This window comes from Folsomia candida, unplaced genomic scaffold (genome assembly GCF_002217175.1).
Source record: "Folsomia candida strain VU population unplaced genomic scaffold, ASM221717v1 Fcan01_Sc020, whole genome shotgun sequence".
Classification (NCBI taxonomy): Eukaryota; Metazoa; Arthropoda; class Collembola; order Entomobryomorpha; family Isotomidae; genus Folsomia; species Folsomia candida.
This window is the reverse complement of record NW_019091212.1, coordinates 1470438-1488212: the sequence shown is the minus strand read 5'-3', so window position 1 is coordinate 1488212 and position 17775 is coordinate 1470438. Positions and strand designations below refer to the sequence as shown.

General features: G+C 41.0%; 1 protein-coding gene across 1 annotated transcript in view; it reads right to left on the bottom strand.

Annotated features, from left to right (window-relative positions):
• Positions 1 to 17775, bottom strand: part of LOC110858207 (head-specific guanylate cyclase-like) — a 55845-nt gene that overhangs the window by 15482 nt on the left and 22588 nt on the right. Inside the window, exon 3 of the mRNA XM_022106890.2 lies at positions 1521 to 1597. Within this exon, the coding sequence (XP_021962582.1) occupies positions 1521 to 1597 (77 nt within the window). The remainder of the gene's footprint in view (positions 1 to 1520; positions 1598 to 17775) is intronic.

Genomic DNA, 17775 nt, shown 5'->3' with positions numbered 1-17775 from the left:
CGAGGAGACGTCAAGTAGGAAAAGAGATCTCGGATTACTGTTTAAGTGGCTGTGTGGTGTGTGGTGTGGTCAGATAAAGACGGCAGAGAAAGCTTAGTCCACCGCTAATATATACTTTCGTTCCGGCCAACAAAATTTGGTCAACCTGTTGCGCCCTACTTATATTCTAAGTATGGGTAATAAGCTCAAAATTTAAAAAAAACCCCAAGTAACGACTGCTTTTCAAAGGGAGAAAGTTTCATAATTTTTTCATAGATATTTCCAAAAAAATGAATTCGCAAGAAGGAGCTCGGAACTTTTCTGATCTTTGTTTTCCCCTCAAAGGTAAAAGAAAGGGTGCCCCCGATTTATTATTTTTTTCTCTCTTGCTCACAGACCACGATTCATTCATGAATGACAGGAGATGACGAAGGATTTGTTGTTGTTTTCTACCCACATAAATCTCTCCGTCGTGAAACGGACCAACTTTCTCGTGTAAATTGAATAAACACGTACATCCATCCGAAGGGAGCAGTAGTAGTGGGAAATAACCAACCAACCAAGAACTACATGCACGTATATAATCTCTACCACCACGGGTTCAGTTCGGTTGGGACGGACGTATAGGAAGCAGCAGGAGAAGAAACTTGCAAACAAGATAAAAAGAGACAGCAGAAAAAGCGAGAGCAAAGTGCCAACAACTTTCTCCGACGGGACAGGCTGAGGCTGGGCATGGAAAAGTTTTGGATTCTTTTTTCCCTTCCACCTTTCTCTCTCACTTTGAGATAAAGATTCTCCCGAAATGCGTACAAATAATAAAAAATGGGGGAGAAAAGAGGGGGGTAAATATTAGGTGGAAATTGTCCTAACAATTTCGGAAATGTTACATCAGGACAAAATTTGATTTCCCAGAATCTCTACAATTATCAACTGCCTCATCCACGCAACAAAACCAATAATGCGCCCCACATCCAATTCGCTCGGAATCAAATTAAACCAAACTAAAGGATCGAGGCGAACGAGAGTCATCCACTCTACACGTAATTGCTTTCACTTTCACCACGCACTTGTGATCGTGTGGTCAAAATCATGGCTTACGCTTTCCCTGCACAAACTACTGCACATCGCTCCTCTTCAACTCTTGGGGCCAGTCAAGTGGGCAACTTGTGCGATGTGCTGAGTGAGTCGTGTCAGCAGTCAGTCAGTGTATTTACATCATTCATTCATTCATTCATTGAACCCATTACGAAGGATTGATGGATCGCGGAAAGTGTGTGGGGTACTTGTCCTGCTCTTGAAGGATTTTAAAATTTTGAAAATTTTCCCTGACTTTGGATCCTAAAAATTAATCTCTTCGTCATCATCGTTAGCACGCTCACCACACTTGCTCACCCACCCACCCACACACCTACTCATGCACCAAAATCCGTCAGTTAGCCATTCATTCCTCTCCGTTTTCACTTTAACCCTTCAGGCCTTGAGAGACATCTGTGCTCATGTGTTTTGCAGAGGAAAAGTTTTTAAAACCCATTAAAAGTTACCTAATGGCGGATGCAGCTGTGGCTCCACTTCCACCTCGATGACCCAGTCGGTCCAACGCCTCCTTCACCAACTCTTCCTGCAATTCATCAAAATCAAGATCAGAAATTGTTTACATATATTTCACAGTTTAATTTTTTCCATAAACTACTCTGCCCCGCCGCCTCATAACTAATGCAAATAAATGCGCCGAGTTTTTCGATAACCGTACATAACTCGACACGATAACAACACGTCCACCAGACCACATCCACGACGGATGGAAAATAAGTATGTACAGCAAGATAAACAATCCGTGTATGTACCCATTTAAACCCGGGCGGAATCCATGGATGCGCAAATCCACTCGACTTAACCCTTCACCTCACCTCGAGGAGGATGAGGTCGTACCATCGACGGCTCTGACTTCATTGTATCCTTGTAAAATCAAATCAGGTAAATATTAACAGAGTCGAAGAGTTTAGAGTGAGCACTATCACTCTCCTTCGTCTCGGCTCTCTGATAATGGACCGTATAATGGTGTGTCAACAAGCACTTTTTTATCCAGACCCCCACCCACTCGCACACACACACACCACGTCCTGTTATCCAAGATCCTTCCTCGCCACTCCGGGATTCTTGGTTATCTCGAAAAAAATAAACTTATGCTAATTATTATTTAAAAGTTAAACAATCTCTCACACTCACAGCAGCAGGTCTCACTTATTGCCATCATCGTGATTCATGAGGCGGAGAAAGTGGAGAAAAAGTCGGGCGGACGTGGCAGAAGCGGAAAATGCGAGGAAAGAAGAAAATTCGTCTAAACCGTGTGCAAATATGTACACAAAAATTTTTATGTGGGAGAAAAACGATGATGAATCTGATGATGGGTATTCAATCCGGAGTAAACGAGGTGGAACGAGAGGGAATAAAAGCTGGAAAAAGTATATATTTGTACAATGGGAACATATATTGTATGATTTTAGGAAATTTTGCTCCAATTTTTTATTTCTGTCAAATTTCAAAATCACTCCTTCCTACACAAGAATTTGCAATTTGTATTTTCCAATCATTTTGACTTTGCTACTAATCAAGTCAAAGACGTCGACCCAGTTGTGCATCCATTCGGTAAACTTGTTAATTTAATAAGTATAATCAAATTAGAAGGAAGACAAGCCAAAGACCGAGAAGTTCAAAATATGACCGAGAGTCCTCGGTTATTTAACAAACTCTTATCAAGCATGACAATCAATGATTGACTAATATTTGCATTCTTTATTAGTATTGCATTCCAATCTAGACAGGTCGAAATTAGAATCTTCGTCGCAACCCTTGTCATTTACTTTCTCAAATTATGCAATCTAATTCGATCTCTGCCAAAGTTTGTTATTTGTTGCTTGGTCCGTTCATCCATCCATTTATAGCGCTCCCTCCTTCCCCCTTCTGCCACCAAGGTATTAAAAGTTGCTTTGCCACTCTGCTGCATTTGATCAACATTCCGTTCCAAGTTCTCTCCAAGAAAACAAAGGTTTGGTTTATCCCTCGTTGGAGGAGAAGGAGGCAAACCATGACATGTCGGATATCTCCGCTTATTGCGGTCTGATCGCAGTCATACGAAGTTGGTTGGTCGGTCTGCTATTTCAAAGTGGTGGTCGTGCCCAAGAAGACTTACTTGATCCAATGCAAATCTAATCAATAGAACATTTCAAAAATGGAAATCCTTTTACTGACAGCTCAGCCCTCGATCTTTCCTTCTTCCATTCTGGTCTTTTGCCCTTGGCCGACCCACATCCACCCACCCATCCATTTCGTAGTCGCCCGTTCGGATGGATGGGTAGAGAGGTGGCCAGGCTGCGTAATCCTGGCAAAAGGGATTAGTTTCCCTGCCAAACCAGCCAATTCACGGATGGGTGTGCGTGTCTTAAAACAGGACAAGTTCCGTCGGACGTGTTTACATGTCAAAAACCAAGGGGAAAAATTTAGCATTGTTAAAAATCGGGGCCAAATTATGTCCGTTATGCATCACCTCATACGCTGGATATACGTATTTACACAGGATGTCGGCACTAGTGGATGGTGGGGGGAAAGCAGGACGGATTTATTTTTGGCGATGACAGGAGCAAGCACTGTGTAGCTCACACATCTTGTCTCCATCGAAAGATCACATCGGACTCTTTGATCTGTTTTACTTTCACACGACGGGACCATTCTTCCTGGTTTTCTCCTCCTCCTGCTCTTGACTTACTTCTCTCTCCAACTTAACTTACTGACTTTCAAATTCCATACTCAAAAAAGTAATAGAAAACGGGGCTGCAGATGCTGCTAACTTTTCTCATTCAAGTAACCTTACACAAGAACAAGGAAGGAATGAAAAGGGGCCACAGCATACATAAATTGTAATGAATACAAGCACGTGGTGGTGGTTGGTTGGTCGCCTAGCCCAATCTGCCAGCGTGGTGGTCAAATAACTCAAATGTTCCGTGTTTCCTTGTTTAACAAGGAAAGAAGACCGAAAATCTGGTCCGTTTCAAGTTAGAATTCTGTCCAATTTCTCGTCCGAGTGGGATTTATTTAGCCAACACCCTGCCTCATTTTTTTGCACTTTCCTCGCCTCAAGAATAGCAGTGGTTGGAGGAGTGGAAGTGTGTGTAGCAGCGAGTTAGTCGGACTTGGAGTCAGTAGACCGAGAGATGAAATATTTTCAGCGTGTAGTGACACGACAGACAAAGGCCGAGCAGAAAGACATAGCTCCAGCAGAAAAGGAAAGCAAAGTGAGGTACGACAAACTAGACACCTTTCACCACCACCACCTCCATCCAACACCAGGGGGGAAATAAGGCAAGATTTGCGCCCCTCATTCATCCCACTTTTGGTCGGGAGTAAAATTGTGTAAAAATGAAATATTTACAACTATGCGAAAATTCCTCTCATTCCGTTTTTCCAGTTTTTTTACCGGGTAAAAATAGTTGCGGGGAGGAATGAATAAATAAGTAATCGTGTCCACTTCTCATGTTTTTTACGCAGACAATCCAACTAATCGATACCAGATTTCCATGTCATGTCAGGTTTGTATCACTTGTACACTCACACACATTTCTTTTTTGTTGTTCCTGCTGAAAATGTAGTTAACTCTTTTGCTGAAGTGGGAACGAGATATTATGCAAGGAAAGCATTATTATTTTTTCTCCCCCGTTTGATTTACAACACATCCATCCATAGCACGACATGACTATAAAAAAGTTTTATTTTTTTGTCACGGAATTCCCTATCCGTCCAATCAATGGAATGCATGGGGAAATTGTAGCCTCACATTCTTGTCGGTGGGTGAGAATAGCTTTTATTGATTACGATAAAATGCAGAAAGTAAAGTAAAGTCGAGTATAAAATTCCTTAGTGATTATTCTCTAAAGATATAAATAGCTACTTAACACATGTTGTGCACTATGAGTGCTATTTATTAGTGAGCTCTTGATGGGTATAAGATTCGCATCGGTGGTAGTTTTGCTGATGGGGAATCGACACTCATCTAGTCGGATTGCGTACATGCAAGCTAATCGATACGTTGGAATCATTGTGACAAGTTTTTGTGCCATCACGAAGAAAGCTTGGATGTCACAAGGATAGAATGAGAGTTTTTCCGTTGGAACCAGGCACACAAACCAAACAATGACAATAGCAACGTATATCGTGTACCTCACCCAAACTGCAACAGAGATGGTAATAAAACCAGAGTTGTATAATGTTTAGGGCTATCTAAACTCACGGGAAAAGCGAAACTCAGTAATTTAAGGAATCATTCACACCATTTAATTAGCAATTAACTGTAAGTCATAAAAACCAACATTGTCATATGACCCACATCTAGCACTTGCCATTTATTCTAATCTACCCATACATATGCATACATGTAACCCCAAAGGTCACTCATGTTCAACAGATTTCTCTTGCCATCGTTCCCCCCACGTGACGCTCTCAACCTTGTCCATCCAACCCAGATTCCCGTCCTTACGCAGCCCTAATAAGTTCTAGATTCAGTTTTTTGTTCCTGTCCCAAGAACTTTTAAGAAATTTTGAACTGCTTTCGCCCTCTTTTTTTATTATATTTTCTCTCACTCACTCACCCACTCGCTGACTCACTCACTTGCAGAATCACACAGTAGAAACGGAAGCGGAACCCCCTTGTTCCCTCACTTACGCTTTCACTCTCTATTCATACGGGGAGGGAGGCAGGAACGGATGCACTTAACCTTTCTCCGTGGTGAAAGCGATTTTTCTAAGTGAATAAGTGCCCCATTTCCTCCACCCTATTTCCAAATTTACTCGCTTTTCTTATCCTCCCATCCCCACCAGCGCTACAGCCGCATGCACACCCATATGCACACAGATACCTCTCTGCCAGGCCACACCCAGGCTAAAAATTAGTCCACTTCTTCACGACGGAGCACCTTTAATTGATTGGAGAAGGGAAAAAAATCTGCAAAGTGGGACTTTAAAACTTATTGCGTAGTGTAAGGAAGGAAGGAAATGATACGCATCCACGCCACGTCAGGTGATGATGGGTCCCATTGTTACGTGAGGACATTCATTTTCATCCCGTACGTATGTACCCATTGTGCTTTATTCTCTCTTCGTATTTTGTTAAGTGAATTGGCACTAAATGTAAATAATGGAGGATGTAATGGGGAAAATGCCACCATTAGATTTACATGTCCCATGAATCTTGTACTTGCCCCTTTATCCAAATCTCAACAGGGGACCTCACAATTTCCCCAGCACAATAGAATGGAACAAAGCGGGACAAATATATACTTCATCTCCTCGTTTTTCCGTCGTCTCTTTGTGTCAACGAGAGATTTTCTCTGGGGGTTATGAGTCCTCGTTTCCACGGAGTGTGTCTTCTCAATATTTACTACTCGCAACGCCAATATGTTAACACTACTTCATAAATTGGAGGGGGAGAGAGCAAAATGGTTCATATCCTGCACCATCGAGAGGATGATTGGCTGTATTCATGACAGATCCTCGCTCGTAATGTACTTCCTTAGAGAGGACAATTCCCAGTGAAATAACTCGAGGCGACGAAATCTGATACGAAATGGAACAATGGAATCAAGGTATATTGTAGTCTTCGTGTTTTTGTAGCAGTGTGGAAGGAACAATGAGCAGCAAGAGATGGGTGAGAGATACGTACGCAGATAAGAGATCAGGCCAAACCGTCAATCAATTATAAGGAAGTATAGTTTCATTATTGTGGAAATTTTTCGTGGTGAAAACAAGTTATTTATTTACAAGTACGTTACGCCAAAAATTTTAATTTCGCAATTTTCTCAACCATTCAAATACTCAATATTAATTCAACCTGTAAATGTTAAGAAGAACATTTTTAGCTGTACGAACCATTATGATTTCTCTCCATTTCTAAAGATCAAAAAGTTTGTATTTCACGGATTACTGCTACCCACCAATTAACTTCTATTGTTAATAATCTCCCAAATCCTGTAATCTTGTAAGTAGTACATGTTTCCGATTATTGTACCCCATTATTCCCTGCGGCCTTTATTGTACCAAATAATATGCTCCGATACACAAAGTCTGAATCCGTAATGTTATGGAAATCGTGATCGTACAGCCTGGTAATAAAATGTCGTCGAATTCAATTGAAAAGAGAAAAAGTTTTCCTTCGCAGGATACCTTTCTCTCAAAGTCTGCCCTTACTTGCTCAAACTTTACAAATAAATAAGAATGGGTCTCAATGGTGATCGTGGAGTTGGTTGTTGATGAGTGAACCTACCACGCGGAGCTACCTACGCGGAGGTAATAATAAATAAATAATGATACCTTAACGACATGATACCATTGTGTGAGAGGAACATGGCTCTATTGCAAATTGGTTTCTTATTCCTATCTACTTTTCCAGGTGGATGGGTATGGAGAGTGAAAATACTTTCTCTCCGCAGTCTTTGTCCTACTACTTTTCCCATCCAAGGCTCCCTAATATGTACGAACATATCGCCTTATCTGATCCGCGTATATGTAAGTAGTGAAAGTAGGACGACTACGGGAACCAGTCCTCGTGGTGGCATGATGTGAATAGGAGAATAAAAAACTCACTACTTTTACTTTCACTAACTACAGTTGAGCATGCTTTAATCAGGTCTGGATGTTATTTCCACTAAAAATCAAACCATTGTTGTTACTCGGGCGAGTAGAAAAAGAAAAACATGATAACGAGTTGGGGCGGTTTGTATCACAATTGCAATTGTTACACAACTTCTTCTTCACATGTCGGAATAGTAATAATCATAATAATCGTAACAATAATGCCAGGGTAATGTTGGTGCAAAGTTTGCACAAAATATTTTCAGAAAATTGGCAAAATCTGGACAAAGCATATCCCAAATAATAACCCAGCTCATGAATATATCCACTTGAATATATGGACACAAAATTAGGAAGGTTCTCTAACTTTCATCAAGTGCAAATTGCCACTTTGCACGATATTTTATTCAACACGTCCAAAAGAAGTGGATGGATCACCAAGCCGGCAATAAATCCGGGCAAATTTTACTTTATTGTTATTTCTTATCGTAATTGTTCCCTTCTCAGAGATACGACGACACACTGCTACATTCTCCAAATTGCATTATAATATTACCAACTCCTTCATAAAAAATGACCTCAACTTCCCCCCTAAAATAATTTGAGGGCGAGCAAAAAACAACCTTTTTTCAATCTGGATCAATTCTGAGAATCATGTTGGTTGGCTTGTATGATGATGAATTGGGCCTGGCCTTTCCCCATGGTTGAGAAGATTCAGTGCGAGAGAGTGAATCGAGTGCCTTTAGAATTTGTGAGTGAAATGAGATTGTAATCCAATGCATGTATTTGTGGGTCGGGATTACGCTCCTCGATGGATGGATGTATGTATCCAACCATATCGACACCCACACAGGCACACACACACACATTTTGAAGATGGTGGAGAAAGTAGTATCTCTGTAGTGGTATTAGCTGTCCAGTTTTGGATACCTAAATCCAATTGAATGGAATTAAATTGGGGTGCTTACTTCCAATCTTGGCAGCACGGGTGGATGCATAGGCATGCTAAAAGCATGTATGTACATACAGGAGACCATCTCCATGATACCAACAGCTCCTGCCACCCTTCAATTCAATCAAGTATTTTCGCCTACAACACGACTTTACCATGGTGAGTAACGTAACTGGGGCATGAATAGAAATGAAGATTGCTTCTTCTTTATTCTACAATCCAGTCTCGTGTCACGGCATGTCGTTCAGGTCTCAGGTCACGACACACGTAGTCACTGTTTTTTGTGTCGTGAAAAAAGTATGCATTTTCCCCTCTAATTCACTCACCCTCACTTTCTGATTGTTTCATAAAACGGGGAATAATAAACATTACGGCGAATTGAGACTAAGAAGACTATGATACGAATCATTTCATCCTGTGTAATACCTTGGGAATAATGCCGTTAAGTGCCGCAGTGTCACGGAATAAATGTAAATGTGACAACAACAGTAAAAGTGAAGTGTTACTTTCCAATCTTTTGAGTACACATCTGTTCCTAAACAGGACCAAAATTTACGCCACAATTATGCATTCCATTCAATCCCGGCCTAAAGTAATTGCTGTTCTAGAAGAGCATTGGGCGGAGTTGTGGTCCTCTCGAATAGTCAATTATGGACGGATAAAGGCATGTAAATATGTATTTCGTACATACAGAGAGTAATATAATAACGATGGAAAACGTATTAGTCAATTGTTCCAAGTACTGGCTGAATTATTATTGCGAATTAAATGAGCGTCATCAAACAGACGGAGGCGACGATGAAGATAAAGGAAGAATTACAGGAAGCAAAGCAAAGATAACGAATTTATGTATTTTCTTTCATGTTTTTAGCAAAATACGAACATGCCCCTCATTATGAAATAATTACGCCGTGATGTCTCAAAAACGAGACGAGTCGACACTCACATTGGCTTTGGTTGAACGTGACCAAACCTTCATTTCCAGTCTCAACTTTCTCTCGGCGTAGCTAAATCATAAAATGTAGACCGAGCAAGAACAAGGACATAAGTTGTTCCTCCTTCATAATAAGTTTATCAGTAAGTTTTATTCTGTCATGGCATGATTACGGTATACATGACACAAATTGGGTGCGAAACCGAGTTCCTCTCTCCCCTTGGGTGGTTTACTGTCAGGGAAATAATATGACAAGAATTACCCACGGTCTGAATCTCGTCTCACTTTTCTCGCAACTTTTTTTTTGCAAAGATTCACTCCAAGTTTTGTTCCCCTCTTTAACTAACTACTCGGTAAAAGAATGATGGTTAAACACACTCAGTTTATTTCCTGAATTTTTATGAAGCCGCTCTACAAAAATAAACTATTTGCTCTCTCTTTCTCTCTTTAGTTTCAGGAGAGGAAAACATGTATAAAATTGACTCGTGTTTCCACCATTTATCTCCTCAGGAGGTGGAAGAGTCTCCCATTTTTGAGTCTATGTATTCCACGACTTGCTGCTCATCCCAATCATAAAGTGGTGGAGTGGAGGCTGCTTTGGCCAAGTGGTAGGTTGTGGTTGGCGTGAAAAAGCCTTAGGACCCAATTCGACCCGGCGCGAGAGAGTGAGACAGAAATAAAAGGAAATGGCAATCGCTTTCCTTTTTGGTGCATGGACGTGCGAATCGCGAAATCGCCCAAATCCTTGCACAGAAATCTAAAATTTTCCAGGTTGCTTGCTGCTGCAATCCAGCATTTTCACCCACCCACCCACCGGACGGACAAAATATGTGGAACACTGACTAACTCACTGTCCTCTCCATTGCCTCCTCTTCTTCCTCTCTCTCTAATTCTAAATTCCAGTCGGTTTCTCTCCATTTCCAACAAAACACACAAAATATGGGAGATGGGATCAGATAAATTTCTGTGGCAAGTGAGGTTTCATTTCCTCCATCGGCACGTACCTCAGCCGCTTCTTTCTTCAACGACGACTTTACAACCATCCACCTCTCCCTGCACACAAAGTACAAACACATATGTATACTTACTCCACACCCCAATCACATTTCATCTCAAAATTTATCCACTTATTTATTAACAGGCTTTTACTCCTGGCTTCATTTTTTACAGCAATTTTAAACCCATTTCAACCCAGGGTATAAACACTCGTCACAAATTATTCCCACTTATTTCCATCACATCAGTTTTATTTTTATTTTGTTGCTCTCCCCTAAAAAAAAATTCGTTCGGGTTCAAAGCTTTCAACAAAATTTTTAAACCCATCATAATTCAGGTCGTGGTGTGCAATCTCATTTTATTGACTTGTGCTTTCACCTCAACGAATAAAAGTAAGGTAACCAGGCATGAATTTATTTCGGGAAAATGAAAACAACAGCAAGAGAGCAGGAGAATATCTATCGCAACGTAACAAAGTTTCCCAACTTTACTTTGCTACACTTTGGTAAATTTGATGACAAGAAGACGAAGACGAAGAATAAGAGGCAGGCAAAATAACCGAGTCAGATGTCGATCTTCATGTCTGTACTGGAACAAACATAGCTAGTTATGTACATACGTATGTAGTATGTTACATCAACTTCGGCCTATATTTCTCTCTCTCTCCTGGATGAGAGTGATAATTACATTGGTCGTTGTGTTACTTATTATTAGTCCTCCTCCTCTTTCCACCCTTCATACCCAAGCAACAATGCTACTCTGCTCTCTCTCTCATCCTGCATGGTGTGATTTGATTGTGTTCCTGTCTCCCACAGATCTCTTTTGTTGTTTTCCTTTCAACTGGAAAAACTCGGCGATATCATCACAACCATCACCACCACCACCACCACCCCCTCGAGAGAAAGTTAGGTGGTTGCAAAAATAACTTGCTCACTCCCAGCCAGTCAGCCACTCATCCACCTATCCATCCAGCCATCCAGTAAATATTCATTTATGCACAAACTTACCACTACTTTGCACAAAATTGGTGAAAACTTTCACTATAATCGTCGCCTTAATGCAACATATCAATGTACAAAAGTACCCCCGGACCAGCACCACTTGATGAAATAAGTCATTTATTAAGTCCAGACAATACTCTACAATTCCAGCGAAAGCCTGTATCCGGGTGATAATAAGTAATAAAAGAGAAAGCTTTGAGGTCATAATGGGAAATAATGAGTATTATTATTACGTATGACGATACGCACATACAAATTCGCCCGGCTGGTGAGTGAGACAAACAAGTTTAGTTTTAGAGTCGCTTGGTTGACAAAGTCGTTAGTTTGGGTTGATTATTATTATGGCGGGCGGGCTGGCTGTCTTATACGTTGAGACATTAGGTATATGCACAAAGTTATTAGCGATAGTGGGAGTCGTAGTGGTCGTAGTAAAACAGCATGATTGGTGGTGAGTTGGTAGATTATATTGCATTACATGAATGACATTGGTTAGTGGGCAAGTGAAGAAAGTAGATTAATGTTCGTAGTGGCGGAAGTAGTGGCGATGTCCTCGAATGTACTTTCTCCACCACTTTTGACTCAAGCAAACCTGACTCGAGTGAGTGAAATGAAGTGTCGATTGTGACACGAATATTGCCATTGCGCTCCTTGTATTCGGTGAATTTGTGTAATTTTTATGTAGGTAGAGCCAACAGAGAGAGTTTGACATAATGCAGAAACAAAAGTTGGATGGAATGTGAGCGGACCACTACTTTTTATGGTGTCGTGACACAATGACTTTCACTTCCACCTGCGCAATTGTCACAATAAAGGGATCGAGTGTGGAACAAAGAAAATTGCATGGAGCATGGAACAACCAGTTTATTTGTAGTATGATTACAGAGAGAGAGAGAGAAAAGAAAATCTTGATGAAATTTTGCCCCGCTGAGATTTTTAATATTTTTGATTTTGATTGGAAATACAATCGTTTCTTTGGTCTGGTATGTAAAAAAAGATTGATCACGGAGGACGTATGGGTGTCTTTACGTACAAAAAACTACATCCGCTGACGAAGCAAACTTACCACCCGAGGCTAGCATCTAGATGTTTCACATGTGTATGTGGAACCAATTTATTCATCCCTTTGTACAATTTCGCATAATGTAGTCTTCATTGACAAAAAACAGAAATCTAATATAAAATATGGAACGGGAAGAAAGTGAATTGTTCCTCGCTTGACTACTCAGCACTGCTGCCTCCAAATTGCGATTCAACTATTTAATCAAATTCTTCAGATTTGGAAAAATATGTGACCTTCAACCTTGCCAAAAAGAGGTCAATAATTAATTTAAAAGTGTGTGACATCAAGTTTACATCTCTCGAGGATTAATCGGTACAATTACCCGGGAGGATTATGGTCCCTTGTCAATAGAAAGTTGTTTCGCAACTCGACCGGAAAAATCTACTACTTATCCGTGACTCGAGTCGATTATGGAGAATATCTGTAAAAATGATTGCCATATAAAACACTCCAAGCCAACTTAGCGTCCAGGACGGCAGCAGCCCAACTCTTCTCCTGCCTCTCCATCCATCCAATAATAAAATAAAAGCAAAGTAGGAACTAAAAGGGGAGATGGGACACATTTTGGGGCAGATATGATACACTCGTAAAAAGATTCACCTTATCCTTTGCTCGCGAATAGTGACGTGACGGCCGTCACGCTTGATTATTATTGCACATGATGCATTCCTACGAAACTTAACTTTTGGCCGTGTTCTCTTCCACCACCATCCAAAACAGATGGAAGGGAGGGATGGTGGATTTTATCGCGTTATGGGTATGAGCCATACAACGGCGACAAAGATAAGACGCCTACTTGCACTCATACGCCAGGCACAATAGGTTGCTAAGATATTCCTTTCGCCAATATTGTTAAAAGCGAACGACTCCGCCTCGTCACACGGAATCTGAAGAAAGTCGTCTGGTGGTGGGAGATAAATTTGACACAAATCTGATTACGGGACATTATTACGGACCAACCACCAGGGTGGCAAGTCTCATTCATAACTTGGTCGAAATTGCAGGCAAAGTTCATCCCAATATTTCTAAGGGTTTAATAATACGTAGCAGCAGCTGTCCTAACTCTTGATCAGGTCAGTTAATGGTCTGGGGCAAGTTGGAAAGTTTGAGGCACCTCGGCTAAATTACAGTCATAGAATCCACACTTTATTCGACAGGTCAATCTATCCATGAATCGTCGTCCTTGTGATATTTCCAATTTTTAGGAATCGTGGGCGAGGAAATTATTGAGCAAACATGGCCAAGCGGACAGCAGCAGACGACGATGAATGCCTGAAGGTGAGAAAGAGATGATGCCGTGCGTTCCTGCCACCGTATATTTATAGAGACGGAAATGGAGTGGATGAGTAAATTGAAGGGATAGAAGAACGGATGGATGGATCAGCCGGTCGAAATTGGTGCAATAATCGATATAAAGGAGAGTGAGATATAGGAAAGTAACGACTTTCTCCTTGACACTGCTTGCCTCCCACCAAGCTAAACTACACACACATGTACACACAATCTCGCTATCTCTCCCCCCACCACCACCACACCAGCAACATCCTCTTCTTCCACGAGTTTTAAGTAATGGCTAATTGAGGACATAATCTATAATCGATGAGTGGTTTTGCATGGATGGAGATGAGGTGTGGGGTGTGTGCTTTCAAGTCAGGAGTCAGGATTTACGAGTTAACTATACGAATTCAAAGTGTCTCTTTCAGCGTCGTCGTCATTATTTCCATGTTTGCTTATCTATATCGTACTTCATACATACGTATATACTTTGCAGTCTTACATTATTGATTCAAATTTGCATAATGGAAATCTTGCTGCAAAATTAAGCCCAATATTTTATCCTTATCGGCATCTAAATCGGGGCAGGTTATGAATGGGACCAAATAAAATATTATTCCTGCCATTCGTCCGTCCGTCCCAATAATCGAAAAAGGATGGAATCCTGTCCCATATTTTGCTACACTTTTCTTTTGTTGTCTGATGGGGAGGAGACAAAGCGAGCTTTCCTCTCGCCCACCACCATCATCATCCGCGGAGGAGAAAATAACAACAAAATGGATTGGAATTTGAGAGAAAGAGATGCAGACTACAGCAAGAAGACAAACGCTGATTGTTGATTACAACTCTCTCCGGATCCTGATCCGGGTAAGAATTCTGGTGGCAATTTGTAATTTACTTGTAAAACTAGTCGAGTATCTCCTCCTCTCAAGAAGAAGAAGAAATCGCATCGTAATGTCGTCGTCGTCGTCGAAGAAAGCATCTGTTCCGCCCCTGTAAGTATGTAGCCTGCTCCCCCTGCTTCATCCTCTCACCAGAATTTCAATTCAAGCTGCAGCACTGAGTGGGAGCAGGGTGAAAAATAATTGATCGATGTTGTTGGGCCTAACACGTTCCTCATCTCGCTTTTGTTTCATTTCCTAAATTTTTGAGGGAAATTAGGGACAAAGTAGCCTTCATTCGGGGGAACGTGGAAATATTTCCGGCTTGCATTCCACCACGTATTTAGAAATCAGAATGGGTCGGATGCACACACGGGGACAGTTCTTCACTCACTTTGAAGACAGCCTTTGTCCCGTGGAACCATTCTGTTTTAATTGACTTTCTTCGTCTCCAAAAAACTTTCACCTTTCATTTAAACTCTGTCATTTCATTGCAGATGGGAAACCACACGGCCTTTGAATGGACGAAATTGAGTTTTCTCCAAGGAGAGAGAAAGCTGGTTTCAATTTATGCAAATACTTTCACTTTTAATCGCTCCAGGGTATTGAATTTCCACGAGATTTTGTGGTGGAGAGGAGGAATTGAAAAAAGGAGTCCTTGAGGAGGACGGTGTAAAGGGCTGACATGGGTTTTGGTCATTTTTTTTAACTCTTGGTTGAAATGGTGGGTTTGTGTACACGGAGGATTATGCATTGTATTTATCACTATTTATTGTACGTCGTCAACCGGCTGGAAGGGAATTACCCTCATGAATTTTAAACGTGACTGATTACCTCGAACAATTAAGCGGGATCTTGTTCTCCTCCTCCTCCTCTCTTGGCCTCAAGCTGGGCTTTGACTTTCCTTCGTCGTCGTCACCAATTAGTTTGACTTGATGAGAGAGCAACCAAGAAAAATAAAAACAGTTTCTTCTTCTCCTCAAATATTTCGGCAAGAAGTTTGGAAACTTGCATACTTTTTGGATATAACAATTGCCTCAAATTTACCAACACCTCCATTTCGTAATTGACTAAATTTCCTTCTTCATTTCGAATTTATGGAAATTGTTTAAAAGTCGCCATATTGGTCTGGTTTGTGAAATCTGTCAATAATACCTCTTCGCTTGCTTGGCTGGAGGCAGTTCATGACCAGGGCTTAGCTTTTAGCTTTAGCTCCCTTCATTACCAAAGTTGCCCTGGGTGTGCTGAATAATGCTATAAATTTCCACCCAGCCAGGCAAAAATGAGATGGCACACACCTTTATGGACGAGCAGCTGTTACATAACATGACAGAACTCTGGATAAAACGTGGACGTCTCCACGGATTGGATTTACTGCCTGACTTTCACCCAAATAATCGGCCAAAGTATCCATTCCTACCTAGCTTTAGGACAGGACTTTCCTCCCATCTAAAAAATTGATGGACGGACTGATACGTTGGGAGTATGTGGAGCACAAATTTTATTTCTCAAAGGCAGCAGGGTAGAATTTCTATGAAATTTAATTAGACTAAAGTTCTTCTTATAAAATGAGGGAGGAGGAGTGACTAAACACCCCTGAGCACTTTTGCTGATTTGTATTTGTTTAGGTTAGGATGCTCGCAGAGGAGGCTTTCACTTTTATGAAATCATCATCATCATCAGCACTTTCCTCACTTTGTTTTTGGGAGCAAGTCGTACAAGAATGTAAATATTGATGAAGCCCCAATATTTAAAATCGTGGATAATAATATCACGTTTCCCTCAGCGTGTAGGAGGCATAAAACATGACGCTAATTAATTCCTGCCTCGTGTAATTATTCAAATTTATCAAAATCAAAATAATGCAGGTTCAGCAAGAGAAAGGAACACGCCACCCACTCAGCAAACTAGTAAATAGAGAAAGAAAACTCAATTTCAAACTTTTACAAAGTATGTAGAGAAACTGACTCAATCAAAACAACAGGGTTCAATTAGACAGTAAGTTGTAGCACAAAAAAAATGTGAGCAAAAAAAACTCTGGCTTTCTCTCTTCTTCCTCCGCAGAAGAACTCGGCTTACTTATTTTCATCAACTGGGAAGCAAATAGTGGAGAAATGGGTTTGTCAAAATCTTTCCCTCGTCATAAAAAGCCCTTTACTTTGAGAGAATATTGCCTCATCTTACTCCAGGCGAGGAGTAGTTGTTTGTAACGAAATGCACTTTCACCAGCAAACCGCACAGATAGAGCCAGATGTTCTGACTCACCAGCGAAATCTGAGAGAGAAACCAGCAGAGATATATTTAGCTGGGGTGAACAAGTGTCAAAAATATGTTATGCTTGAGGTCAAAATAGAAACGTACCAAGGAACCAATCACACACAAAGACTGCATCATTGCCTCTTCACCATGGTCATTTACGTACCAAGTGGTCGATCTCTTGCTCGTTGGGCATTCAAGTATTATGTAAGCGTGCAGGGAAAATCCAGCCTGCATTATTCATGACGATGTACAACCTGCCCTTTCTCCAATAAACATTCAGTAGTATTTCGTGCATAGTGGAATATTTTAAGAATACAAATCAGCCTGACGAAATACACGGTTTGGGTAGAATTTTCCTATTAATAATATTCATTACTCGGTTAGCCCATGACGGGAGCAATGGAAATGAAATAAAGATTGGGTAGGAAGTGACCCTAGAAAAGTTAGTTAAAGAGGTCTTGTTTATTTTCTTGTAACTGCAATGGTGCTGGTGAATTACGGCCAAGTAAGTTGTGGTTGTTCTGGTGGGATGAGGAAATAAGGACTCTGGGCAGGATAAAGTGTGCCTGGCAAGCAATAAACTTTTCGTGGTGGTGGTGTGTTGACGTTAGAGATTATTACTTTGATAGGAGAAAGTGCTTCACTTTCTCTGCCTGGATGGGAAATGAAGAGGTTCAAGGATGGATTCACTGAAGGATTCATTCATTCCGCGTTATGTTATCATCTGGCTGTGAAGTGTCACACTTTTCTCCACTTTTTTCCACCAAGAGCAACGCCGTTACTTTTATTATTATATGCCGAGGTGCTTCCGCTTTCTCACA